Source organism: Chaetodon trifascialis, chromosome 11 (genome assembly GCF_039877785.1).
Source record: "Chaetodon trifascialis isolate fChaTrf1 chromosome 11, fChaTrf1.hap1, whole genome shotgun sequence".
Lineage (NCBI taxonomy): Eukaryota > Metazoa > Chordata > Actinopteri > Chaetodontiformes > Chaetodontidae > Chaetodon > Chaetodon trifascialis.
In genome coordinates, this window is record NC_092066.1 from 14,809,174 (window position 1) to 14,835,736 (window position 26,563).

Sequence of the window (26,563 nt, forward strand, 5' to 3'; positions counted from 1 at the left end):
CTGATTTCAAAAAGTTTAGCTAGACTAATCAACACAGAGCACCACTTGATATCCAGAAGGACACGCAAGAACACATTTGTTCTGCAAGCTTAAATGTAATCTAAATAGTCCTTGTCCGGTTTCCACTGAGTAAAGAACATATTACAATGTCACTGTATCAGTACTGCATATGTGAACAGTCTACTATTCCTGTGGCGCAAATGTTTACTCTGCTGGCAGAGTTTCGCGGTAATCCCGCACCCTATTGTGCAACTACTTTTGTCCAAGCTGCACACCGTAGTTGGGGCACTATCAAGCTGCAGTGCTGTTGTTAGAAAAAGGTGACCAGACAAAAACATCCGCCGGTATCGGTGAGTTTTGTCCGCTCTGTCGTTACTAGTTGGTGAAGTCTCTGTCGTGTTTTATCAGTCGACACCGACGTCGTAGATAAGACGAACGGCTTGCTAGTTGCGAGAAAGTGACAACTAGCAACTAGCTAACGGCAAGCAGCAGCTAAAGTTAAAAATATTCCGCTGTCGAGTGATCTGAGGTGGGCACAGCTGCCAGCTAGGAGGCTTTGGGAGGTTACAGCTAGCAAGTTAAATGGACATACTGCTTTCAAATTATGGCACAATTGTATTCATTATGTAGCTAGTTTGTGAAGTTAAAACTTGTTGCTCGTTAAGTAGTTAGCTAGTGGGCGTTAACGTTAGCGCTGTGCTGTCTGGCAGGATGATTGTATTAACCTTAAACTGTTGTTGTAACCACAATCTAATCTGTTGTATCAGGTTGACATCTATCCTAGGAGACAGGACTGCCACAGTTACTTGCTGGTATCTGAGATCGTCGAGCCCACCGATAAGCCTTTTAGCCTGTCTGAGAAGCCGTTTAGCCTTATGGCAGAGCCAGACTGTGGATCTTCATGGGTGTATTTAATGTGTCTAGAGACACATATACACTGCAAGGGAGAAGATGGTGCTTGCTATTTCAATACACCACATGTCATACATCTTTGTAACTCTTCTGTTATTATTGGCTGCCCCCAGTTTGTGCCTCACCTGTTAACATTACATTGTCACGATAATACATCAGTTGCACTAACTGGAGCATGGGTATGGTTTTTATTCACGCCAATTGCTATCTGACACATTGAGCTCTTATTTGTTATCTGTTATCAATAGGTTTTGCATTGGTGCCATTAGTCTTAAATGACAGCAAACAAATACGTGTCAAAACCTCTTGGGGCTCTTATCTTATTAAGGTTAACTAATGAGTTTGTCGACATTGTGGTTGCACCATATCTCCACTTCAGACCTTATAATGAGACATGAAATTAACACCATCCATCATGTTGTTCAGGAATGATTCTGCAAAGTCTGTTTTATCTCTCAGTTGACTAGATCATAATAAAATGAAAGTTCTTTACTTTATGTTTAGAATACAATCATATAAGAAGTTGTCTTTCCTTTCCTGTAGCACCATAGATAGTGAGGCATTATGGGGAATACAAGTGACAGGGTGTCTGGAGATCGCCATGGAGCCAAGGCCCATCGCTCAGACAGCAGCGGCAGTCACAAAGACCACGAACCCAGCAGCAAGATGGTGGACAGCACAGATGACCCCAACATCTTCAACACCCATGGGCCAGAGTCCAAGGTACTGCTGAAAAATGCAGGCACAGAAATATAGATTATTGTGAAGCATCGTGTGTGTGTGTGTGTGTGTGTGTGTGTGTGTGTGTGTGTGTGTGTGTGTGTGTGTGTGTGTGTGTGTGTGTGTGTGTGTGTGTGTGTGGTGCAGGAGAAGCTTTCAGATTTCTTTGCCCTTTATTAGATGAGGTTTTTTAATAGCTTCTTATTGAGATATTACCTAATTGCTTTTAGGCATTGGGAGAGAAAGAATTCACCCCAGATCTGGATGATCTGGTGAAAACTGGTCCTCAGGCTCGACCCACAGTCATCCGCTGGGCCGGAGGGGGGAAGGAGGTCTACATAGCTGGGTCCTTTAATAACTGGAGCACGAAGATACCACTGAATAAGAGGTATACAGCATTTTTGCTCCAATGCAAATGATTTTAGCTTATATATTTTAGTTCCAACAGTTGGAGTTTAGGCCCAGTATTGCACTAATACTATTTGTTTTCCTTTCTTCAAAGCCATAATGACTTTGTAGCCATCCTCGACCTGCCAGAGGGAGAGCACCAGTACAAGTTTTTTGTAGATGGGCAGTGGGTCCATGATGCGTCAGAGGTACACAGTGGCATTTTTGTTTTATTGTCATTTCCATGTTACCAGTATACCTGGTCATTACCAGGTATTTGTTTCACCACTGAATGAAGTGAAATGTAGGAAACAAACCTTTGCATTTTATATGTTCTCTTGAATCTGGTTTCTGAAAGTCTTTCCTGAATCTCAAACAGCTCATTTAGTCCAAGATCTATGAGACTATAAACGTGAAAGGATTGGAACTTCCAAGGCAATTAAGACATTTTAAAAGCTCTCATCAAGAAATTGCCATTAAAATATCATCCATTACAAACCCTAAGGTGCTGACTGATACTGTCAGCATCGCTCTTGTGGAGTTTGGTCTACAAATCCACAGAGAGCCACACAAACATTGCTGTCCGCTGTTTGAAAGTCTTCAGCTGCTCCCGATAATTGTGTAAATGCATCCGCACTCACAGCATTGTCATCAAATCCTTCTCTAAAAACCCAGGGAGATGTGTGCTGAGTGTTGTAAATAATAATTATAAAAATGCTTCCTCATTATCTCTCCGTAATCTCTCTTTTGCAGCCAGTTGTGACCAGCCAGCTCGGCACCATCAACAACTTGATCCAGGTGAAGAAGTCAGACTTCGAGGTGTTTGATGCCCTGCAGGTCGACTCCCTGGAGTGTTCGGACACATCAGGTCAGCCTATGTCCACTATGTCCTTGCGTTTTTCATACATACACATCTTTTCTTGACAGACACAGCAGTTTGTTGCATCTCATTTCAGACAGACGTGAATAGTGTGGAACTGTATTGTATTGCAGAAACTGCACGACAATCACAGTTGAATGGTCCAGATTCACATATTATTACTTAGTCATTCTTATGTTAGTTTTCATGGATAATTTCAGTCACGGATTGGCCAGTAGTTATCAACTCATGTACAGTAAACACTGATAAAAACTTAAGAAAGGTGTCGTGCTCATCAGTAGTGACATTCTGACTGTTGCATGTTTGCAGATCTGTCCAGCTCCCCTCCAGGTCCATATGGGCAGGAGCAGTACATCTTCAGACCTGAGGAGCATTTCAAAGCCCCGCCTATACTCCCTCCTCACCTCCTTCAAGTCATTCTCAACAAGGACACCAATGTATCTGTCAGTATCTCCTCCACCTTTCCTCTTGGCTCACATCCTCACACCTTGATTTGATTGCTCTTTGTTATTGCTGATTACCATTTTCTCTGTGGGTTTCCTCTCTACAGTGTGACCCTGCCCTGTTGCCTGAGCCCAACCATGTCATGCTAAACCATCTTTACGCTCTCTCGATAAAGGTAGGCTCACTGGAAACAGCTGAAATACTTCTCGTGCTTTTTCCAGATGTTACTGGCACCACATTAAATATCGTATCATCATCATGTTGTGTTTCTGTCCGTGTAGGATGGGGTGATGGTGCTGAGTGCGACTCACAGATACAAGAAGAAATATGTCACCTCTCTGCTCTACAAGCCTATCTAAACCTCAACTTGGGTGCTCCACAGTGCTTTTAGAGAGCAGCATGTTTGTATTCTGCTGTTTTATTTTGTTTTAAATCATCACGTTTAGCCAAATCTTGCACTGAAACAAGTTTACAGGCGAGCGAAAGGCCAGTGACTGTGACTGTGGCTTGGTTTTTCAAAGGTTGCACTTCTGTCTACATAGGGCTCTGAACAAAAGTAGCGAAGTGTGTGTGTGGAGGGTGTCAGAGGGAGATGAGAACCACAGTGTGGCTTTTACCTGCGACATCTACAGTCATATAAGAGACTGACTAACTCACTGTGTGCATTTGAGTGTTTGCTGCACCTTGTCAATATATGCATGTCCGTGTGTAAAGCTAGATTTCTTTTCAAGGGCGTTCTCGTAAAGTGACGGCTTTTTGAGTGTTATTGATGTAGATCAGCAGTTTGATTTTAAAGTATCGTCGTATCCTTCTTGAAGGGGTTGAATTAAGTTTTGAACTAATTGACTGTATAACATTTCTGGCAAGTGCAGGCAGAATAACAGAATGACTTAATCTGCTCAAAGTCAGGTCCAGGTGCTGAAGACTTGGCATTGCTTCAACATGAAGAGCAATAACTTGCTGTAAAGAGAACTGAATGTTAACACGACATGGATTCACAAACAGGAGGCAGCAGTATTATGTTGAATTTCTCACAGTTTAGCCATCATTCAGTGGAATCTGCAGCAGAACTAAACTACCACAATGGATCGAGTGCTGGTATGCTTCAACAGAAAAGGCCCGTTTTCCAGATGGAGAATGGTGGTCGGAGGTCAACGTTTAGTTCTGCTGTTGCCTTTGTTTTACTTTTAGCACTTTAGCATCCTGTGAGCAGGAGTGTTGATATAAGCTTTAAACTATGCAGCACACAACTCTCGTACTGTAGCTTCTCTGGATTGTAGAACCCAATTTATGCTTTTTTTTTTCTTTTTTTTTTAAGATATGATGAACTTGCAGTGCTTTCTGTGTGTGTGCATCTATATTAAGTTCTGTTTATCAAGTAGGAATGTACTGTATGTATTTGTTACATGTATAATCGTACACAGAGGTGTGTACACCCAAACAGTTTCAACTTGCTGCTCTGCATGTATTGAATGTCTGCAACTTGCGAGGATACGGCACATTTACTGAGTGTGGTACACATTTGGAAGCAGACACACACCTCAAGATGTGGTCAGAGGCACATTTTCAGATGGATTGATGGGGCTGTGATGAGAACAGACAGTTGCCATGAATTTAAAAGTTGTACAAAGTTTGCTCACGTGTGTGCTTTCCAGTATAAACATTTAAGATGAGCTGTATTGTAAGTATGGTGGCTTTGAAAGTCTTGTCAGTTGTAAGTTGTGCTGTTTAAATGTGCACTTACAGTACAGTGTATACCCACGGTTGATACACTCTACAGGCCTTTAAAAGGGGCTTTCATTAATCCTGTCGATGTTCAACTAGACGCTCTGAAAGTATTTTTTGTGAATGTCAAGCCTAGCCATGAAGTTTTTGTCCAAAGAGTTTTTAAGACTGACAGATATGATAAGGGAGTGTGGACATGGACGCCACGTGGTGTTTTAAGGCTTAAACCAAAACTTGAATTTTACAACCGTTTCATGAATGTTTTAAAATGCTTTGCAGAACCAGTGGGATGATTTCATTGTACAAGGGTTTACTTGTTTGCAATTAAAGACGGGACATGCTGGTCCTAACTCCTGTCTTTCTGTCATTTCTTTCTGGTGTAAGAAACCACACTTTTGCATTTTTGTAATGCAAGTGTTTAGTTAATTCAAGTTCACTTTGGTGTATTAAAGATCCAATATGTAGGATTTAGTGGCATCCAGTGGTGAGGGTGCAGATGGCAGCTGAACACCCCTCGTCTCACCCTCCCCCATAGAGGCTGTGACAAAATGTGAAAGGTGTTCTCCAGAACCAGAGTTTGCTTTGTCTACTGTGGGTTACTATACAAACACGGTGGTGCACCACAGCGGACTCCACGAAGAGGACCTGCTTGCTTTGTACATGTAAAAAGCTTATTCTAAGGTAATGAAAGCAGTTTCAAGGTGACTATAAGGAAAACATAACTGAATATTTCATTTCTGCCACTAGATCCTCCTAAATCATATGCACAGGACCTTTAAACCCTTGAATATTTGTGTTTTTGTCTGATGTTTTTATGTTTTGTTGACCCTGGAACTGGAGGAGATTGGTTTTTAATAGCTGGAACAACAAATTAAATAAAACTTAACATTTTCTTGTGTAACTAGCTAATATTCTCTATTCTGGGCTGACGACACAGTTATAGTCTCTATGCATCATTCCTATCCCACTCATCGATCTATATTTAAAAAACATACTGTAATTGGGTTTTTAAAGAGTAACTGCAGTGATGTCAACATGTACTCCTGGGTTTGGCAGTGCACAGTGACATCACTGGTGGGTGTGGCCAGAGTGTGTCCAGTTACCCTGTAACAAAACCAATATATAAACTTTAATCTACTAGCAACAGCACAGACTGAAGCTAACTCCATATAATACAAGCAAGCAACAACCAAAACAGAATTCAACAAAAGAGTAACCCACACCACCTTTTTCAGTGTTTTATTCATTTCTTCCCAAAACCTTTCATTGATAATACTTTTGCCAACACAGCACACTGTTAACTGTCATCAGAGACAGGATCTGTAGGAGTCCTGTATCGGTTTTCTAGTTCATTATGCACAGACTCAGAGAAAAAGCTGCTTTCCAATCACATAAAAGTTGCACCAATCAAACAGCGCTATATACATACGCAACTCAGGACTAGCAATACACTGTTTCAAACTGCTGTTTGATTCCCTTCTTAATAACAAATAGCAAAAAGGCTTTGTTTACGCTCTAACAAGGTGCTTTGTTGATACGTTTCACAATCTTTCCAGTCATTGGCTTTTTTTGCAGTAGACAAATCTTCAAAACTTTTTCCTTTAACCAAAAGGAAATATCAAACTTTTTTTTTTTACCTCTATTGAAATACTTGGCAACTTCTGTCTTTTTCTGAAGACTCGAGCGCAAACAAAACCTAATTTGGCAGATCTCAGGTTGACAAGGCGCTAGTTCAAGGCCATTTCTACCACCGAGAGCAGACTGAAGAAGCTCTCGAGCTAATTTTAAAGGCAAGCGAAGCAACATTATTCAGAGCTTTGTTACAGGTGAACGATACTGTGATCAGTGACTTAGATATCATGAAGGCATAGTTTGTGATTTCTTATCAGACACAGTCTATGTGACTAATTGATTCAAAGTGACACAATCCTCTAACATACACTGCATATAAATCATACATTGCAGGAAGTGAATGTTGCAAACATACTCGTAATACAATGATGTTTAACATCAAAATAAAAGATATAAAGCTATTGCACAGCTACCCAGAAAATCAACTTTGCAAAAAGCAAATGTTGGATGTTTTACACACACACACACACACACACACACACACACACACACACACACACACACACACACACACACACACACACAGAGCATTAAATTATGTCACTTTTGGGGTACATTACGTAGACTTGAATTCATTTCCCGGAGACTTACCCTAACCATAACCACTACTAACTTAATCCTAATCTTGCCCTAACCCTAATCTTAACCACGAATCAAAAAATTAGCTTTTCCCAATCGAGGACATGGCTTTTGTCTACAATTGGACAGGCTGTCCCAAGTTAACTGGTCTTTGGACTGAAATGTTTCTCCAAAAAGTAGGCTAAATCAGAAACACAGGCACACATACGCTCCTGCACACATTCAAACAAATTCACACAAAGAAAAGCAGGTTATTTACAGCATAAAATGGCAAATGTACAGCAGGAAAACACTTCAAACTAAATGTGAAAATGAACTGTTACAAGTGAATGAATAAAAGAACGATGATCCCACCAGTAGCCTGCCAAAGTTTGCATCGTCTAGAAGAACTTGATAACCTATATTTGCCATTGCCATGGGAATGCTAAGACGGCCTGAACCCAGAGAAATAACATAAAGACAATAGCATACTGTATGGCCTTGTGGGAAAAATCCACTCTGTTGAGTTTTGGTCCATAAAAAGGAGCTCATTTCTGTGGCACAATTCGAAACAAACTGAACTAGCTGTCTAACGGTTACCATCTCTGTGGTTCTGGACGCCCTCTGAAAAAAAGAAGACACCTCAGCATCCCACGGTCTGATCAGACCTGGGTTTGTCATTCGCATGGATAAGGCAAGTCAAAGTGACAGTAAAGAGTTCAAAGTTCAAACTTTGGCAAGTATTGGCAATCCCCTGTTCTATATCTTACATTTTACCAGTTTACCAGTTACAATCTCTGTCATGCATCAACACTCCAGAAAAACGTACAATCGTAACACTGATTGTGTCCTAACTTTATCATGAGTGTGACTAATAATCCAGTGTCAAGCAAAGAAATAATAATAACCTGGTGCAGCATGATCACTCAAGAAACAACATCATTATTGCACATGCTCGTATGAGAACTCCTACAGAGGAGCTTGAATACGCGTGTTTAGCCTGGTTCCATTTGAGCACTTGAACCTCTTTTTTTTCTAGTGTACATCCTGCTTACAAATCACAACCAACCAGATTGATCAAAGCCATGAGCAATAAATTGACCCTAATCCCCTGCATTGGACTTATTTACTACTTCAAATTCAGATGCCAAATAAGCACTGTTAGGACCTAAAAGGGGAGGCTCGTGACTAAAATGGAACCTTTCTCTGGCTTTTGTTCTGCTATTCATTACCCGTGGCTGATGGCTGACGCACCATTCATAAGCTTCCTCCACAAATACGGATACAGCTAGTACACGACTATATCAGTGATAACCTATTTCCTCTACATTCCTCCACTGTGTGTAGTGATACATTGTGGGTGTCACAGTTCTTTGCATTGCATTTGCAAAAAAATCTCGTTAATAAAAGCGCCACGAGAAGTACACTTGCATTTCTGTGGCAGTCAAAGTTGAGGATGTCTTGTCTTTGAGTGAGCCATTTTTGACCACACATATAGATATATATGTGTGTACGTGTGTGCAGAATTCCTCTCACAAGCCACGATTAAACATGCATGAACATTTACTCCGTCCACAGGCTCTCAGGAGAGGATGCTCTCAGAGACAGATCTGGGGTTTGTATTATAGAAACTTTCTATTTGCAAGTTAATTTCTCTCAAGTTTACGGTTGATTTTTCTAAATTTGGTACAATTATCCTGAAAGTTTCTGCAATACAACCCCTGAAAACACACACCTGGTCTGAGTGTCTACGAGCATCTTCAACCAGCTCCATCAGTAGGACGCACATCACTGAAACCACCAGAGGCACATTTCAAACTCTTTCTTCTGTCACACGCACACACGACAAGGCAAACTGCTGACTGTATCACTCAAAGACAGTAGAACGTGCTGGGAGGGGGGAGAGAGTGACAGAAAATTGGCGAGGGGGTAAAGGGAGTTTGGTAAGGCTCAAGGTGCAGATTATACTGTGCACATATTGCCTGGAGGAGGGAAGGATGGAAGCACTCTCAAGGCTGGACGGAGGTAAAGGCAGAGGTCAGGAGGGACAGGAAAGGCTGGTGTGGAGGGCTGGAAGGAGGGTAGGGGGTGGTGGGTCTTGGCTGTTTGAGCATAGAGGTCAGAGGTGGTGGTGTTGAGGCTGGTTCTTTGAAAAGTCTAAAGCAGGCATTGGCTGCTGCGCTTCCTCGCTGCTGGACGTTGATTGGCTGCAGCTGCGGAAGGACCGCTGGTCTTCAGGAAACTGTGATCAGCAGGCCGCCCTCTGGCAGCACCTCCTGGGTCCTCAGCTGGATTTCCGGACAAAAGGAGAGAGGGAACCAGAAGATGGAAATTATTATTCAACAATCCTTACACGGGCTGATAAAAGCTGGCAAAGTGAAATGCTAAAGGAATAATCGAACATGTTGCATTTGACTTTCTTAGTAGATGAGAAGATTGATACCACTCTCATGTCTGTATGGCAAATATGAAGCAAAAGCCACGAGACAATTAGCTTAGCTTATCTTAGCATAAAGACTGAAAATAGGATGCAACAGGTAGCTTGAACCTTTGTAAGAGTATGACCTATCTAACAGAGCCAGGCTAGCTGTTTCCCCCTACTTCCAGTCTTTATGCTAAGCTAGGCTAACTGGCTCCTGTTTGTAGCTTCATATTTAGCGTACAGACATGGGAGAGGTATCAATCTTCGCATCAAAGTCTCAGTATGAAACAGAATAAGTGTATTTCCCAACATGTCACACTGTTCCTTTAAAAACACCTTAGCAAGAGGTTGTTTGTGTAATGTTAGTAGTAGTAAAACTCCCAAAATACAACTGCTTGCAGATGAAAAGCTGAGCGAGTGATTAGAGAATAAGCAATGATGTCACTCAAATCCTCTATCCCACACACACACACACACACACACACACACACACACACACACACACACACACACACATACGCTGTGTTTTGTCTGTGTGCTGAGTGTCTAGTGCTGTGAATGGATCTAGGTGTTTATGACACCACCACTAAAGGGCAGCAGTAAAACTTTATTTGAAGCTATCGCACACATGTTTGTGTTTGTTTTGCATACATGCTTAAGCTATACTGTGACGACATACACACAGAATGGAAATTATGCAGCGTGCAGTTATTTTGGCGCTAACTGTGCGGGGGTTTGAAGCTACAAATAGACTCAACTGTAATATAGGGGACATGTAGAAGTAAACAACACTTTAGTGCAGTGGCAGCTTAGTAGATGTGTGTGTGTATGCAATTAAGTGTCAGTGATGTGGGTTCAGAAACACACCCATGGCTTTTTAAAGCCCCTATTCATCCCTAAAAATAGTTATTTACAATAGCTGAGTAGTTGTAGAGGGATTTTAAGATCACGCACCAAATACATATGCTGGTCATGACAGTAAACAAGGTGACCACACACAGCTCCTTTCGACTTCATTTAATCACTTCATTGAGAAAGCCTAGGAGTGGTATAATGAAGTCATATATGGAGCTGAGAGTGTGGTCAGCTTGTTTTTTGCTTAATAAAACACAAATGTCCTAAAATGCTAAAAATAAAAGTTGGTTAAACCAGGATGGAGTTCGCTGTCAGACAGGATGGTAGAGCAGTGATGTCAGCATGGTTAGACAAGACAAATCCACGCGGAAGTAAAAGCTGGCCCAGACCACAGTCACCATCGCGTTTACTTTTATTTCTACTGTTTCACCAGCAGGCAGAAAGTGCTACAGTCAGGTTATTGCAATCTGGGGTCTGGGACAACGTCTACCTGTTTGCAAGATCACAAGATGTCAGATGATTACCAGCATAAGAGGAAGAGGAGGAGCTTAGAGAGGAAAGTCTAAGCTCATTCTTCTGGGGGATTTAAAGGAGGACAGGAGAGGAGAGACAAATGTAGGACGAAGGAACAAGTGAGACAGAAAAGCTTAAAGTGATGAATTTACATCATAAATACCAAAAGCTCAGATAAGCACACCAGGGACGTCACAACATACAATAGTGATACACGTAATACTGTGAATCTATGACATATGCACACAGATAATCAACATTTTGTATGTATCCTGGATAAGTGAGGGCCATATGAAGCAGTGATTTCTGCTCACCTCTAAGTTTGTCCTTGCTTTCTTCAGCACATCACGAGTCCTTGACACTGCAAAAAACAAAAGACATTTCAATTGTTATTACAAAACTACAAGAGTACACAGATGATATCAACACTTAAGGTGCAACATACATTAACAAGCAACTCACAGCAGGTAAGATAGCACCTTTTCTTTGTATCTGGATAATAGAAGCAATCTTGTGTATTCATGTAGATGCAGATCTGTGGTGCTGCGTGCTCACATCGTGCAGCTCTGCACCGTCCAGACAACAGTTCAATTTCCTGGAAGGATGATTCTTCATTTGTTTAGCTGTTGTCTTTATACCTCACCGTGAGGATTTTCATCCTCACTCAGCCCTTCAGCACTGTTTGCTGTTGCACATAAAAGGACCTAAGCGTGTCTCTGTCTCTTTCATGCTCAGATTCACAGCAACACTTACACTGGTTGACTATGAAGTGCTCCATGCTCTCCTTGGTGCGGCTGGTGCTCCTCAGTCTTTGAATCGTCCCCTTGAGAACCTCTTCCTGCTCTGATATACGCAGTTTCAGGGACAAGATCTCCTCCTGCATACACTGCTCCTACACACACACAAAGTTACATGCATCACCAACATTATTCTTCCAAAGATCGGACCCATCGTAAAGTATCATAATGTGTCCCAAACCTTCTTAAGGTTTTGGATGGAGGGATCAGTGCTGGGCAGAGCTGCTCTCCAGAACATCTTCAGCAGAGACATGGCCTCCTCCAGGATCTGCCTCAGAGTCTTGGTGTTGGATAGCAAACTCTTCACACACCCGTAGTCCAGGACCTGCACACAGCTCAGTTAGATACTTGTGTCTACAGTCAATACTTTTATTTGTTGTCATTGGTTTGTTAAAAAAATATTCCTCACCAGCTCACTGCTCTGTTTCTGATTGCCCTCCAGCAGTGGTGGGCCGAGGCAGGCCTGCAGGGTTGTCTCCATGCGCTGGACAAGGCTCCGGCCCTCTAGGACCTGCTGCTGCAGAGCACTGAAGTCATCCACATGACCGATGGCATGGCGGCCGTTACGGTTCGCAAATGATCCATCAGGGGCCTCCCCCTCCAGCTCAGAGTGAGGGTCAAGAGGGTCTGCTGGAGACAAAACAGCTCAGATGTATTTTGGAAGGACTTCTTGTATTGCAAGAAAGAATTTGTGCAGTTTAGAAGTGATTAAATCAACATTCTGTCAGGCACTTTCATCATTATTGTTATTATTGTAACAGAGCAATACAGTCTCTTTATAATCAAATTAAAGTCAAATTAAGCTGCAGTCGTGCAGTGCAGTGTAAGTCACACCATTGGCAGTGCTATGGCTGTCGTCCAGGTCTGAGTAGGGGGGACCAGGAGATCCACAGTTAAACAGACCAATGTCCCTGACAGGTGGAGACGGAGCTGGGTCTGTGGAGCACACACATACACAAAGCAGGCTTGGACACACAGTAAACCACACCACGGCACACTCAGCCTCACAATAATACTTCTGTCTAGTATTGTGAGCTGTCTCACCGTGCAGCAGCTGTCGTCTGTAGAAGTTTTCTCTCTGAGGGCTGGCAGTGAGCGCAGAGAGGGAAGGAGTCCGAAAAGAGCCGCTACCCAGCTTCTGCTCCAGCTGCTTGTGGAGCTCCAGTTGTCTGAGGGCACTGTTCTCCTGGACGCTGTTTTGCAGCTGGGCTCGCAGACTCCTCACCTCCCCGAGCAGCTCCCCCAGCTCCACTGGTAGACCTGGGAGCTCACACAGGTAGCCTGAAGACAAAATACACAATGGTTGCAGAGTCTGAATGAACATGCCACTGCTTCATCGCTTGCTGGGTTTTGGAGGGTTTCATTGCAACACAACAATACAATAAAGCTTTGATTAAATGTTTGTCAATGTGGAGATCATTTTGAAATTGTAGCATCTTTCTGTTCTGATGGCAAAAGGAAAAATGAAACAATCATGTGGAAAGGCTGAGCAGCCTGTGTTTGCTTTTCGCCTTCTCATCTCAGTGTCCCCAGGTCTACTGTGGTGCAATTGTTATTTCTGTCACCAGATGGTGCCAAAGGAATTCCACAGGACATCCAACAAGAAGCAGCTTTAAACTAAAAGCTGTTTCATTTAAAAAGTGTGGCATATTAAGCATGGCTCGGGTGCAGTGACTGAATTGACCTTTGTTGGCCTTTGTGCTGGAACACACTCGATCGTACACCTGTAGTTCACTCTGCAGGGAGTGGATGAGCTCTCTGCTCTCACACAGCTGCTGCTGCAGTAGAGACACCTCATGCTGGAGCCTGAGGATACGCAGATAGAGTGCAGCACAGTCAGAGAACAGTTATGTAAACACACAGAGAAGCACAGTTTCTATCTACTTATACTGATTCAATCTGTAGACACAGCGATCACACCCACCTGTTGGTTTTCTCCTGACTGGCCTGTCGCTCCTGCCTCAGTATGTGTATCTGCTGTCCCTGCTCCTGACTGTGAGCCTGGAGTCGCCTCAGCTCCTCCTTCCACTGCTCTGCCTCCAACTCTGCTTGTTTCAGGCGGGCACGTGCTGTAAACACCGCCTCACGCAACTGCACCACCTCCTCACATGTGTCTGATGGGAAGAGGAGAGTCCAGATGAGTTAACATTCATATTCCAGAAGAATCATTAAAATCATTAAAACTGGAGCTGCCTTTCACATGAAGCACCTGTGCTGGCCTGCAGGCGTGACTGTAGACCCAAGTTCTCTTCCTTCAGGACTCGGATCTCATTGGACAGTTGAGTGACGGTGTCCAGGCCTTGAATGTAGATGTTTGTTGGTGCCCCTGCATATGAAAGAGGAATTATTTTTATGTTAAATCTTGGAGAAAAAGAAATGATAGCGGTCGCAGTGTTGGTGTGGGTGCAGTACCTCCATCACGCCCAGTGGTGGCCAGCCTCTCTTCCAGCTGCTGTCGGAGCCTCTCATTGGTCCTAATGGACTCCTCCAGACGCTGACGGAGACACTTCACCTCCTGCAGGTGCTCCTCTATCAAATTTACCCCTAAAAACAAAACATCATAAGAAAGATTGAAGGGGAGCCTTCTGAGCTCACCATGAAGCTTGTTTCCATCACTAGAGTCACACCTGCATGGCTGCTTCCCTGCTGGTGTCCCAGTGAGCCAGAGTAGCTTCCAACGTGCTGAACCATGTTCTCCATGTCCCACAAAGACCCTCCTGGCACTAGACCTGAGTCAGACTTCAGCGAATGGCCTTCAGGAATGCCACCCAGCTGATACTGTTGAAAGGCATGATGGGATAGCTGGCTATAACTGGCGAGGTCGTGCTGGTTGTGGGCACCAGGTGAGAGAGTGAATAGAGCCTTGTCATGGGGGACTGCAAAGCCTGTGACCACACACACACACACACACACACACACACACACACACACACACACACACACACACACACACACAGACAGAGAGACAAAAGAGTGTGTCAAACAGGGCACATGCAGGACAACAGAGGAATTTATTGTGGTCGAGAGTGGTGGAGATATTATCAAAGTCTGTTATTTACACTTAATAAATTAATCTCATATACGGCACACGCCCCCCCGGCCCCTCACCCCTGCTCTGCTCATTCATCTGTTTGTACAGCGTGTCCAGCTCTGGGCGAACAGCGATCACAGACAGGGCCCTGGGCCGGGGGTCAGAAGTGACTTCCTTACCCCAGACGTCAGGGCCAGAGGGGACAGAGAGGGAGTAGGAGACGGGCTCACTGAAAAGTGCTGGAGGAGAATGACAGGAAGTGACACGTATAGGACATGAAGGAGGAGGAGAAAGAGAAAATGTGGGTACTCTGCAAGTCATAGCCAGCTGTGAGTCCCATACCTCTGGAGGACTGCCTGGTCAAACCCACAGGGGCTGAGCAAAGCATGTTGGGACAGCTGCTGGAGGACTTGAGGAAGCCATGAGGAGGAGGAAGGAGAGATGGACGGACTAAAGGAGGGGAATGGAAAGGGAAAGGATAGAAGAGGCATCTCACAGACAGGAGAGGTGAACATATGATTACACTTTAACAATACCGTCTTGTTCTGATCCGAGTCCTGGCTGCCGCAGTCGGTGCTCCTCCTGATATTCTCTGGCGTCTAAATCTGAGCACAGCTCCAAATCTTCATTGGTTCTGTACTCATCAGACACCAGGGAGGTTCTGTCAGACTGGTCGGTGGTCTCAGAGAGAGCAAGGCAGCTGGATGGGGTCTCTGGACGCTGCTGCAGCTTGGTGTGGAGTGACTCGATGATTTTATCTTTCTGCTGAAGCTCCTTGCTCAGCCTACGTGTGCACACAAGAGGATCGATCATTACATTGTGAAGTGAATGCCATTAATGAAAAAAGAAGTATGTCCATAACAGGCTACTAACAGCTGTTTGACATTGCCTGGCACAGTTCACAACAGAACTCCCGAGGACCATTGCATCTACATCACAATCACTGGACATAATGGAGAGAAAGTTTCTATGGAGCCCGACAAAATTTGCAAATCATCATTGCAATCATTTTTAAGAGACTTTGATACTGAAGAAAGTGAACAGTTTGGGATTTTTTGGACTGGTGGTCAAACAAAACAAAACATTTGAAGATGTCACCTTTGGCTTTTGTGAACTATACATTGCATTTTTCACTATCATAATTGGAAAATTAATTGATCTGTCACCATGTATGAGTAAATTTAAAAAGCTTTTACACTGGAGCTCTTAAAGTAAACTCCTCTGTGAAGTAGTTACATACATACTCCTCTTACTGTTTCAGCTGCCGAAGCATGAACTCACTGTCTCTCTCCAACAGCATCCTCATAAAAGTTTTCTCTCTTGCTTGGTCTCCACCCAAAGAAAAAGACCACAGAGACTGCCTGTATATGCATTTCCACAGAGGAGCCATCACAGCATAGTACAGTCCAGAAAAACAAAGAGCGAGTCATTGATGCACAAAAGCCTGAGCTGGGTAAACCTTGTCTGTGAAGATCCAGCTAAAAATACTGACGGTCTTCTGATTCTAGTTACCCAATCTACCTTCTAAATAATATTAGTAACCAGAAAGGGATTCTTAAACTAAATCCCGACAGATAAGTGACTCCAACAGAAACAGTCTTCCACCAGTCCGTCCACCAGGACTGTCACACAGTCACATGGAGCCTCTTACACCCAGCTGGTGGGACACCTGTAAGTCTATTCAACTAAAGCAACTTAAGAGTAAAAGCTCCATGCTGTGGCCTGTGTATGGATTAACAGCAACCTTCTGGCTCCTCTCCACCATAAGGAACTGTGTGGACGGCTGCTCGTGTGCCGCAGCGTGTCACATGACAATAAACTAATCACTGGGACAGAGTAAGTGCTCTGCAAAGTAAGCTAATAATGTAAAGGGACATCCACAAATCTCTGTGCTGCTGGTGATACCATAAGCCGTTGCTGCTGAGGTTGAGATTTGTCAAATTTTTTTTTTACAAGAGTTTATCAAACTATTCAGTAGATTAAAAATGAAGCACTTTGCATGTGCATACAACAAAACTTAAATGGAATCGAATGCTTTGTGGCTGAATCAGGGGGTAGGTGATCATTGAGATGTGGCTCCATAACCTGATTTGTCAACTTTAAGGTAAAGGCTCATCTGTTATGCATGTTTGCAGGTCTGTGCATGTCCATGTGTGCATGAACAGTTATTACACAGTGCATGGCTTTTACCATGTGGCTCTTTATTGCCAAGCAGCCAGCTACAGTGCACATACACATCTAATCTTTTAAATGATTAAAGTTGCTGACTCACCGTAGGGCAAGCAACTCATGGCCTGTCTTGTCATCACGGCTCTCTGCATGGTCACCTATGGCAACAGAAGAGGAAAGATGAGAGTGCACGAGAAGAAAATGACAATTTCAACTGTAAAACATGAACGGTCTTTCTGTGTGATGGAGGATGTTCCTTACGCCCGCTGATCTTGGTGACCACTCTTTGTGCCAGGGCAGTGTTCTGAGCCAGCTGCTCCCTAAAGCTCTGACCCATGTAGTAATCAATATCATTGGCACGCAGCAGTTCCTCAAAGGCCTGTAAGTCATTGAGAATTTGCAGCAAGTATAAGAATATCCATTAGAAAACTGAACACTCCTCTGCGCCATATGATTTGCCAAAACCAATCAAATGCGGTTTAATGAATAATGCAGTATGAGTAGTGCAGAAGGGCTCGGAGTACCTTGGTGGTGTCACCCAGGTGCTGGGTGAGGATATGGCAGACTCCTTGCCCCTCTCTCATCCTCTGCCTCAGATGGGACAGCTCACGAGCTTGTGTCTGGATCAGAGAGTTGTACTTCCTGTAAAGGGAGGAAGAGCACAGCATTAATATAGAAGTTATATATACTTAAATGCTGAGTCATGCTGATTCTAGATAGAATAAAGGTGCCTTAGAATACGCAGGGACAACAGAGCACCAGGAGTAACGAGGAACCCCTTCCCCTCTACCTTTCTCACCGCCTCTCTGTCTCGGTCCACTCACCCAGGCCAGGTGGCACATTTCCCCTCTTCTGCTTGGCCTTTGCCCTCCAGTCTGGAGCTCTTCAGTTGTGCCTCCAGTGACGCAACTCGTGCCATCAGCTCTTGCAGTTCCCTGCTGGGCTTGGACCCTGAGCGAATGCCTTGGTTGTCCGACATCCAGCCTTCATCCTCCTCCACAGCACTGGGGACCGGTGATGTCTCAAAGGCCCAGTTTACCTAGAAGGTGAGCAAAAATCTTCAGAAAAATGGACCTAAAAAAACAGCTAATAATGTATCTGGTTAATGGTACAGCACCTTGCGCGGGGTGCGCTCCAGGCTGGAGGCGTAGTCGCTGGTGGTAGACAGGGAGCGGACACGCAGCTGCAGCCCACGGATCACCTTGTGGCAGCGGGTCAGCTGTGAGCGGAGGTCCTGGACCAGATGCTGAAGAGAGGCTGTCTCATCCCCCAGTTCATAAGCCCCTCTGTTACTGCTGCAGCTACCAGCGTACCAGCTGCCGCCCCCACCCTCATAGTCCTGTTGATGGGACAGTGACGTGCACATCTCCAGGTCGTCAAACTCTGAAGGAGGGAGAGATGATGATTGATGCAGGATTAATGAGGATCACTGAGTGGTTTTTGCAAGAGAGGAAAAAATACGGGCTGTAATAGTTTGAGACAGTTCGGTCTGTTTGTCACCTGGGCTGCTGGCGTCCTCTCTCTCGGCTTCGTTCTCACTGCGACCACATGTCTCATAACCCAGATCCTGGAGGTCCACCTGTACCTGCTTACTGGCCTGCTGGACCGATGTCTCCGCTGCAGAGACATGACATGACCAATATTTAAATCTTGTATGCTAATAAGGTTTTTGAACACTGTTGTAAAAACATGCCTCTGTTCCTTCACACGTGTTCCTGAGAGTGACTCACTGAGCAGGTCTCTGTAGTCCTTCAGTTGTTCAGCCTGAGCGTGGACCGTGGCCTCAGACACCATCAGCCTTTCCTGCAGCTCTCTGTTCTCCTGGTGGCTCAGAGCCAGATCAGAGCTCAGACGGGCCGCCTGCTCTTGGAGACCCTCCTCTATATCCTGCCAGAGCTCTCCCACCTCACTGCTGCTGCCAGCAAGCTCCACCTCCTGCAAAAGCAGAATGTGTGCTCCATTACTCATATAAACAACCACGGGACTGAAAAAGAACAAAACAGCCGTACATGGAGACTGTAGCTTCAGGCCTCAGTGAGAAAAGGAGGTAGGGCGTGGAGGCAAAGCCGTTCCTGCACAGCTTGATGAAATCCGATTTGCAACCAGCAAAGGCATTGTTTTAGTCACAAGGTACTTTTTTACCTGCCAGCTGCAGCTCGTTGCCAAAAAATCTAGTTTCACATGCAAAATATACAATCATCTTAAAAACATGATTGATGTTTAAATCAGTCAAGATAGTAGTTACTTAATGCAACCTGGACTATTGACAATTAAAAAATACTTCAGTGCATCATTATTTAACACTAACCTTCAGAAATGAGCTTTTACTTGTGATGCTTCATTGCCAATGAGTTTGCAATTTTAACTGTCTTTCATATGAAAAGTAAAATAACTTTTTCAGTATTTTTCTGACTTAAGTTGAGCACTTCTTCCACCATCATGTTTTCTCTTACAAAATCTAAAAACTACAATGATCTTATATAAAGAAATAAGAGCAAAAATGACTGTAACAGATTTGCAGCAGCTTTATAAAATATTATCTAATATAAAATAGACAGTTACAAATGGTTTAAATGTATAATATGTTACCGTCTCAGGCTGGTGTGTGGGCCGCGTGCACTGCCTCTTCCCTCGCTCGTCACTCAGACTAACACGTGGAGGACCTCGCTTTCCCATCGGCAAATGTTGTGGAGATGTTTCCTCCTCATCTTCATCTTCTTCCTCGATCTCCTCCTCCTCCTCTTCTTCCTCTTCCTGGTTCAGACTCCTGTGATTCTTCAGCCTCAGTCCTGCAGCTCCAGCTCGTCCTTGGCTTTCTTTCAGAGCCTGATTCTCCTGCTGCAACCTCTGCAGAGCGCTCCTGGCAGGACACGGAAACAAAGACAAAGCCCAGTTAGACATTCTGCATAATGAAGCTGTCCAGGTTTAAACCTCCATACGTGCAATGATGTCAGTCAAAACAAAGGTGCCTGAGGATCCCTGACACAAATGTGCACCTCATCTGAGCCACAGAGGTGTATCCATCCCTCTCCAGTTGTGACTGTATTTCTTCAAGCTGGCCTTGAAGTGTCTCCTTTGCTTCCTCAAGATGCTTCACATCAGCTCTCTGGGACACTGTCCCCCTCACCGCTGCTCCAGTCACACCCTCAGGTCCACGAGCCTTCACAGAAGAAAAAAGTTGTTTGTTACTGTGCCTATTATGTAAGTCATGAGATTAGGCAAAGGTTTAAATCAGTGAGAGAAACATAAACGTGTGGCTACAAAGCGCCTGAAGGTAAATGGATTTCATAGTGATTTTACCTGAATAGAGGCCAAACTTCTGGACGTCACCTTTTCATCATCCTCCTCGATGCTGTCTGTGAACTCATCACTGCTGCCGTCTTCATCGTCCCCCTCCTCCTCCTCTTCCTCTGTGCTGAGCTCTGAAAAAACAACAACCATATGAGCACAACATCCACCTGCTTTTTTCTCCCCTTTGTTCAGACTTCTGTTTTTCGTTTTGTTCTATCATTCCTGGGCTTCTCCCTCTCTGACACCCACTCTCCCGTTCTTTCCAGAGGTCTGTCCAGACACTGAATCACCACCTTGGAAGGCATGTGACTAAAGGGGAAATGTTATGTCACTCGTTGCAGCAGGCAGTCAAAAACACACTCAAAGCAGAGCAGCCCAGTACAAGAGAGTGTGTGAATGTGTGTGTTCATGAGAAACACTTAACACACTTTCAGCTGAGACAAACGTGATTGATTTTGGTTCATGTCACATGAAAAGTTCATGGTAATTGTGTGCTAAAACTGAGCATGTGTGCAGCATGTTCTTTGTTGTGTGTTATTTAAGTACTGTACACACACACACACACACACACACACACACACACACACACACACACACACACACACACACACACACAATTGTTCATTGACAGGAAGCAGAGGCTCAGTGGAAAGTGACTGGCAGGAATTTCAGAGTAAAACTGTTTTACCTAATAGGGCCTAATGACACACACACACACACACACACACACACACACACACACACACACACACACACACACACACACACACACACACACACACACACACACACACACACAATTGTTCCTTGACAGGAAGCAGAGGCTCAGTGGAAAGTGACTGGCAGGAATTTCAGAGTAAAACTGTTTTACCTAATAGGGCCTAATGACACACACACACACTCACTCACACACACACACGCACGCACGCACGCACGCACGCACGCACGCACACACACACACACACACACCCTTTCTATCACTTTTGAGGATATTATATAGCTTTATATTAATTTCCCTAACCTTTACCCTAAAATCTAATGATTTACATTATGGGGACCTGCATTTTGCCCCCATAAGGACAACAAGTCCACACATTTATGTCTCCCACAACATGATTAATACACATCCAGACACAGACACGCACACACACACGGACGCACGCAGTCGTGTTTCCATCACTTTTGGGGACATCATAGGTGCATGGGTGTGTATGTACAGTTGTTCACTGCATTGTTGAGACTTATTATGGGATTATGTCCATAATCAGGGGGAGTTCAAAGGCAATTACTGACTCCAAATGTCTCCACCCTAAAACATGTGTGAAGCTTAAACGTCAAATGTCTTTGTGCTGCGAGTGACAGGGCAGGAAATTCATGGAGTGAAACTGCTGGGTTATTGATCGAGCAATGCGCTGTGTAAGCTGAACGGCCTGAATGTGGGGCCCTGTTTACACACTGTGGCATCACAGACTGTCACCACTCTCTCAGTTGCCATTGAAATGTTTTTCTTTTCAACTACCATGCGGTGAATTTTAGTGTAGTGGAAACTGGGCATTACAACAGAACAGCCATGCAAACATGAAAATCATGCTACAATCTCATGCATGAGGGAGGAAGGACATGAAAAAAACACTCATTTGGGCTGGATATATCTGGTAGTACATATTATAGTTTCATGTGGATGTTTGTATTCTTATAATGAGGTTGAATTATCTTTGGTGTGTTCTCATTTGGGACAAACTAAGGGGGCAAACATGAAGAGTATTTCTACTCTGAGGAAAGGTTCAGATACACTGTGGGTTTATCTCTGGGGAACAGGAGGAAGGTATATCAAGGATCAAGTGAGGGATTTCAGGTTTGGGATATTCTTGAAACAAAATTCCCAATTATACACAATAAACAGAAGTGCTTTTGACAAAAAGTGAGCACATCTTTATTTTTGTTGCATTTCGAACACAAGAAGAAGTGTTGACAAGGTTTCCATCTCTGAGGCTAGATGAGAGGTAAGGGCACAGATCCAAATAAGAAAATCTACCTACTGGAAATATTTACTGGGCAAGTATTATTTCTGGCATTCACATCTCATGTGATTTATGGAGAGCACAGTGCAGACAGTAAAATTACCCTCTGCTTTTTTTCTTGGTACAAGGCTGAACTTAGGTCCAACAAGCAGATGAACTGAAAACAATACATATCATATGAAATTACCATAACGTTATTTTAATGTAATCAGAGCACACCTACCACCTTATATCTAATGAGGCTGACCTTATGTTTCATGCATAATCTGTCAGACTAAGATGCAACTAGTGCAGAGCAGGTTCACGTTGTGAGACTGTGTAGGAAAGCAACCCAAGGATAAGCTGAAGTGAAGGAGACTACTTGGTCATCTTTTGAGATTTTGTATCTTGGGCGATGTTAAGTGTGCACATCCTGTTCACAAACAGATGATACAAAACAAATGATGGATGGTGAGACATTTCACTGTAAGGCATGAGCTCGAGTTTCTCCACAAGACGCGACTTCACTGTGACAGTAAGGCTGGAAGAGTGACACCGGTGAGAGACAGTACACAGAAATGGCAATGCAGAACAATCGCACTGCAAAGCAATACGCAGGCAGTATTTCAAACACAATATAAAAACATATTCACACCACACTCACAGAATATATTAATAAATAAGACTCTGGGTTGCACGTTGCCACTTCATACCATGGAGGTTAATCTGAACAGGCTTTTGCTACTATGAGCAGTGCTTGTGCTATCTGGACGAAGCTGCCTGGAGGCTGATGGTAAGATATTCAGTTTAATTCACACTTCAGAGAAGGATTTTCCTGACCGTGTTTGCTTTAGGGCCACATATTTCCATCAAACTGGCCATCAGTGGCTACAGACAGCTCCGCCTCACATTAAGTGTCACTCAGTAGTGCTGTGGTCAGACAGAACATCACAGAGTGTTAGTGACAGTGCCCCCCGCAGCCCTGGAGGCTGGACCCTGCCCATCCCCACCTCCAAAGTCAGGCTGCCTTTTAGCTGCCCTTTCCAGCACCAGGGCCGTGTTACGGGTCCTGGCCAGGACCTCGTCTAGCTGTCTGCGGAGCGCCTGAACTGAGTCTAGCTCCGTGTGGAGGGCCTGGATCTTCTCTGAGCTGAGAAGGAGGAAAAAGTGTTTTTAGAACAAAAGCAAAACAAACTCCTGCATTCACAGGAAACGTCCTGTCACAAGACCTGAGTACAACTTCCCTACCTGTCACTCTTTGTATGAATGTGCGTCAGATTTTGGTATAATCTCTTCTCCGCCCTCAGGGCATCGTTCAGCTTGTTGTACTCTGACACAAGCTGCTCCAGCACAGTCTATATCAGAGCGCCGGGCAGGGTTGAAGAGGAAGGAGAGACATAATAAATACATAATTCCTATGTAGCACAAAAAGCCAAATACTGCCTAATTGGCTGAGAATGAGGCAAAATCGTACTTGATGATCAGAGCTGTCCTTAGTGTCCTGCTGGTGAGCCGAACGCAGGGCAGACAGCTCCTTCTGCAGGGCACAAAGTTAAGACTTGTGAGATTTAGAAGAAAACACAAGGATTGTTTTTATGCATCATCCAAGGGTCCACACAGATACCTGAGCCTCCCTCTCCTTCTTCAGTACCAGCTGCAACTCCTCCTGGAGAGCCTTCATCTCTGCCTCACTCTCTTTGGCGGATGGCTGCATCGCCTCCTCCTGGGCCTGCATCAGTTCCTGATGGATCACATATACTGTGAAGAGGAGCACAGCAGCAAGGGAGAAAAGCACCGGAAAAGGAAGGAGGAGGTACCTTAATAAAGGCTTCTTTCTCTTTGAGCAGACTCCGCAGATGCTCCGTTTCTCCTCCCATCTCTCTCTCCTTGTCTCGTTTCAGCTCGCTCAGCTCCTGCTCTTTTATCGACAGCTGTCTGCGGAGCTCCTGCAGCTGGCTGGTCTGCTCGCTAATCACAACGGAGAGCCTATAGGAGTAGTCCTGAGACAGAAAGCGTGACGAGGTTGAAGACTTTGGAGCACAATCTATCAGTTGCATTTTCATAACCATGGCCCTACCAGCAACAGGGCCTACCTGCAGATACTGGTCTTTGGAGCTGAGGGTGTTGAGCATGTCCTGGACCTGTGCTTGGTGTTCATTAGACTGGCGGCTGCGGTCTGACAGCAGCTCCTGGAAGAGTTTCTCCTTTAGCGCCAGTCGAGCCTTCAACTCCTCTACGACCTCTGAGGGACCGGCCTGAACTCTGGCAACGAGGGCGGCTGTCAGATCCTACACACACACACACACACACACACATCACAGACCCAGAAAAGCCTCTGTCAGCACACCTGTTGTATTTGTGAAAACAAGTAGCACAGGTTTGTCTGTGTGGACCGGTTTTAACAATGCTTTGGAAATTGCACAACAAACAATTAGAAGCCATGATGCCAAAGGCATAAACAATTGTGTGTTTGCGTGTGTGTGTGTGTCACCTGTGTCTCCTGGCTGCGTGTCTGTAGGGCTGCCTGTAGCTGGCTGATGATGTTGTCTTTCTCTCTCAGAGTGTTCCTCTCCTTCTCCTCGCTCTGCTGCTTCAGCCACTGGAGGTTCCTGTAGGCCTCTGCCGCCTGCTCCAGCTCCAGCTCTTTTCCACGCACCAAGGCGTCCAGACTCTGACGGTCACAACCACAGACTCCTGTGACCTTTCCATCTCAGACAAATTTACTGCACAAGTTAGGTGTGATATTTTTGCACTGCGTGTTATCAGCGTACCGTGATAGTCTCCTCATTGCTGGACAGGATGCAGCGAAGTCTCTCCAGGTCTCGTTCCTTCTCCCTGAGGGCCAGCTGCAGCCTCCTCACCTGGCCCTCGCGCTCCTCCACACAGCGGAACTTGTCATCGATGGAGCGCTGCAGACAGCAGAGGGGGGAAGAGAAAAAAATGACACTGCTGCTATTCTGGGCACCCTCCACTGTGATATTCATCCTCCCTCTGACATTCATTATACCATGTTCAGGTTTTGTAGGCAAAAATGAGCAGATGTGCAGTATTCAAAGCTGTTGTTCCTGACAAACTGGTGTACTGGCACTGCTGTATGGTTGGACAGGACTTAAAGAGGACAGCAGTGATATTTTTACTCCTGTTTGTCCCTAACAATCCAAAGATTTCTTTTTTTTAACCCTTATGGTTGTGAAATTTTATGCTGACCCACTGTTACAGCAGCAGTCTGCATTACTGTCTACCACTGGCTCTTTCGGCTTCTGCAAGATGCATACTTAGCTGTTTGCTGACGAAGAGCTGCCCCATTTTCCTGCACTGAATGTACAGGAAAGACTGCCGCATGAATCACACACTATATGGTGCAGTGATCCACATGGAACAGCAGCTGAGGACAGCAATCTTCAGTATCAAGGGCATTTTGGAGTCCACTCAATATTTCTATCAAGCTGCCATTAATTTCTGTCCCTTGGTGTGTGTGTGAATGTGCGTGTGTGTGTGTTTTACCTCCAGAGCTCTGTCTCTGTCTTTAATACGCTCTCTTAGTTTCTCCAGCAGGGCATCTCTTGGTTTGGAGCTCCCTGTTGACTCCAGCATCTCTGAATATTCCTGCAGATTTAAAGTACACAGGTTTAGACATATGTGCATGTGTCTGTGTGACTACATACTGTATGCATTGAAATTGTTACCTGTAACTGTCCCTCCTTGTCCTGCAGAGAGCGTTTGAGCTGTGTGATGCTCCTGTCCTTTTCCTGCACCACAGCGAGTCTCTCTGCCTCGCTCTCCTTCAGAGCTGCTTCTTTAGCCTGAAGCTCAGAGCGAGTTTTCTGCAGAGCACAGCGCAGGTCCTGCAGCACAGAGGCCAGAGGTTTCACAAGCTGCATCATCCATACTGCAAGACTTCTTTTAAAGTTTTGGTTTCCTCTTGCATTCACAAAACACACCAACCTGGTTGTGCTTTTCAGTGACCTCCCTGTGCTGCAGTACCTCCTGTAGATCAGAGTTGAGTCTGTCCTTGAACCTCGCCAGGTCATCTCCTTGCCTCTGGCTCTGTCTCAGACTCCTCTGACTGGCTTCCAGCTCCAGACCAAGGGAGAACAGGGAACTCTGCACCCCCACCAGCTCCCCCTGCAGCTGGGCGAGCGTCAAGGACTCACTCACTCCCTCTGGAGCCTGGAGAAAGAATGACCACAGGCCAAGGTCAGTACGTCACCAGCCTGGGGATTTCTC

General features: G+C 44.7%; 2 protein-coding genes across 11 annotated transcripts in view; one reads left to right on the forward strand and one right to left on the reverse strand.

The window, feature by feature from the left end:
- Positions 1-271: 271 nt before the first annotated feature.
- prkab2 (protein kinase, AMP-activated, beta 2 non-catalytic subunit) lies at positions 272-5,426 on the forward strand. Of its 2 annotated transcripts, XM_070974857.1 has the most exons (8): positions 272-350; positions 1,456-1,635; positions 1,863-2,020; positions 2,135-2,228; positions 2,773-2,887; positions 3,209-3,342; positions 3,450-3,518; positions 3,625-5,426. In XM_070974857.1, the coding sequence occupies exons 2-8, from the start codon at positions 1,477-1,479 to the stop codon at positions 3,700-3,702; spliced, it is 807 nt and encodes a 268-aa protein (XP_070830958.1). In that variant the 5' UTR covers positions 272-350; positions 1,456-1,476; the 3' UTR covers positions 3,703-5,426. The 2 variants fall into 2 exon arrangements, with proteins under 2 accessions (XP_070830958.1, XP_070830959.1); XM_070974858.1 differs by lacking the exon at positions 272-350 and having other exon boundaries at positions 1,348-1,635.
- An 868-nt stretch (positions 5,427-6,294) lies between these two features.
- The window catches only part of LOC139339401 (myomegalin-like), a 43,483-nt gene continuing 23,214 nt past the window's right edge, over positions 6,295-26,563 (reverse strand). For 2 of the 9 annotated variants that reach the window (XM_070975004.1, XM_070974996.1), the window contains 37 exons: positions 26,282-26,506; positions 26,023-26,181; positions 25,841-25,942; positions 25,108-25,245; positions 24,828-25,007; positions 24,430-24,624; positions 24,154-24,336; positions 23,961-24,077; positions 23,811-23,873; positions 23,585-23,691; positions 23,347-23,486; positions 20,346-20,467; positions 20,042-20,205; positions 19,635-19,905; positions 18,776-18,980; positions 18,546-18,662; positions 18,163-18,428; positions 17,870-18,084; positions 17,570-17,687; positions 17,307-17,424; positions 17,149-17,203; positions 15,413-15,660; positions 15,219-15,326; positions 14,954-15,115; positions 14,473-14,730; positions 14,258-14,389; positions 14,055-14,171; positions 13,770-13,959; positions 13,530-13,651; positions 12,890-13,126; positions 12,680-12,781; positions 12,255-12,475; positions 12,027-12,170; positions 11,802-11,940; positions 11,363-11,409; positions 11,060-11,111; positions 6,295-9,546 (listed from right to left, as the gene is read on the reverse strand). In XM_070975004.1, the coding sequence (XP_070831105.1) occupies positions 9,416-9,546; positions 11,060-11,111; positions 11,363-11,409; positions 11,802-11,940; positions 12,027-12,170; positions 12,255-12,475; positions 12,680-12,781; positions 12,890-13,126; positions 13,530-13,651; positions 13,770-13,959; positions 14,055-14,171; positions 14,258-14,389; positions 14,473-14,730; positions 14,954-15,115; positions 15,219-15,326; positions 15,413-15,660; positions 17,149-17,203; positions 17,307-17,424; positions 17,570-17,687; positions 17,870-18,084; positions 18,163-18,428; positions 18,546-18,662; positions 18,776-18,980; positions 19,635-19,905; positions 20,042-20,205; positions 20,346-20,467; positions 23,347-23,486; positions 23,585-23,691; positions 23,811-23,873; positions 23,961-24,077; positions 24,154-24,336; positions 24,430-24,624; positions 24,828-25,007; positions 25,108-25,245; positions 25,841-25,942; positions 26,023-26,181; positions 26,282-26,506 (5,670 nt within the window). In that variant the 3' untranslated portion in view covers positions 6,295-9,415. The remainder of the gene's footprint in view (positions 9,547-11,059; positions 11,112-11,362; positions 11,410-11,801; positions 11,941-12,026; positions 12,171-12,254; positions 12,476-12,679; positions 12,782-12,889; positions 13,127-13,529; positions 13,652-13,769; positions 13,960-14,054; positions 14,172-14,257; positions 14,390-14,472; positions 14,731-14,953; positions 15,116-15,218; positions 15,327-15,412; positions 15,661-17,148; positions 17,204-17,306; positions 17,425-17,569; positions 17,688-17,869; positions 18,085-18,162; positions 18,429-18,545; positions 18,663-18,775; positions 18,981-19,634; positions 19,906-20,041; positions 20,206-20,345; positions 20,468-23,346; positions 23,487-23,584; positions 23,692-23,810; positions 23,874-23,960; positions 24,078-24,153; positions 24,337-24,429; positions 24,625-24,827; positions 25,008-25,107; positions 25,246-25,840; positions 25,943-26,022; positions 26,182-26,281; positions 26,507-26,563) is intronic. The other 7 variants (XM_070974998.1, XM_070974997.1, XM_070975000.1 and 4 more) reach the window with 7 other exon arrangements.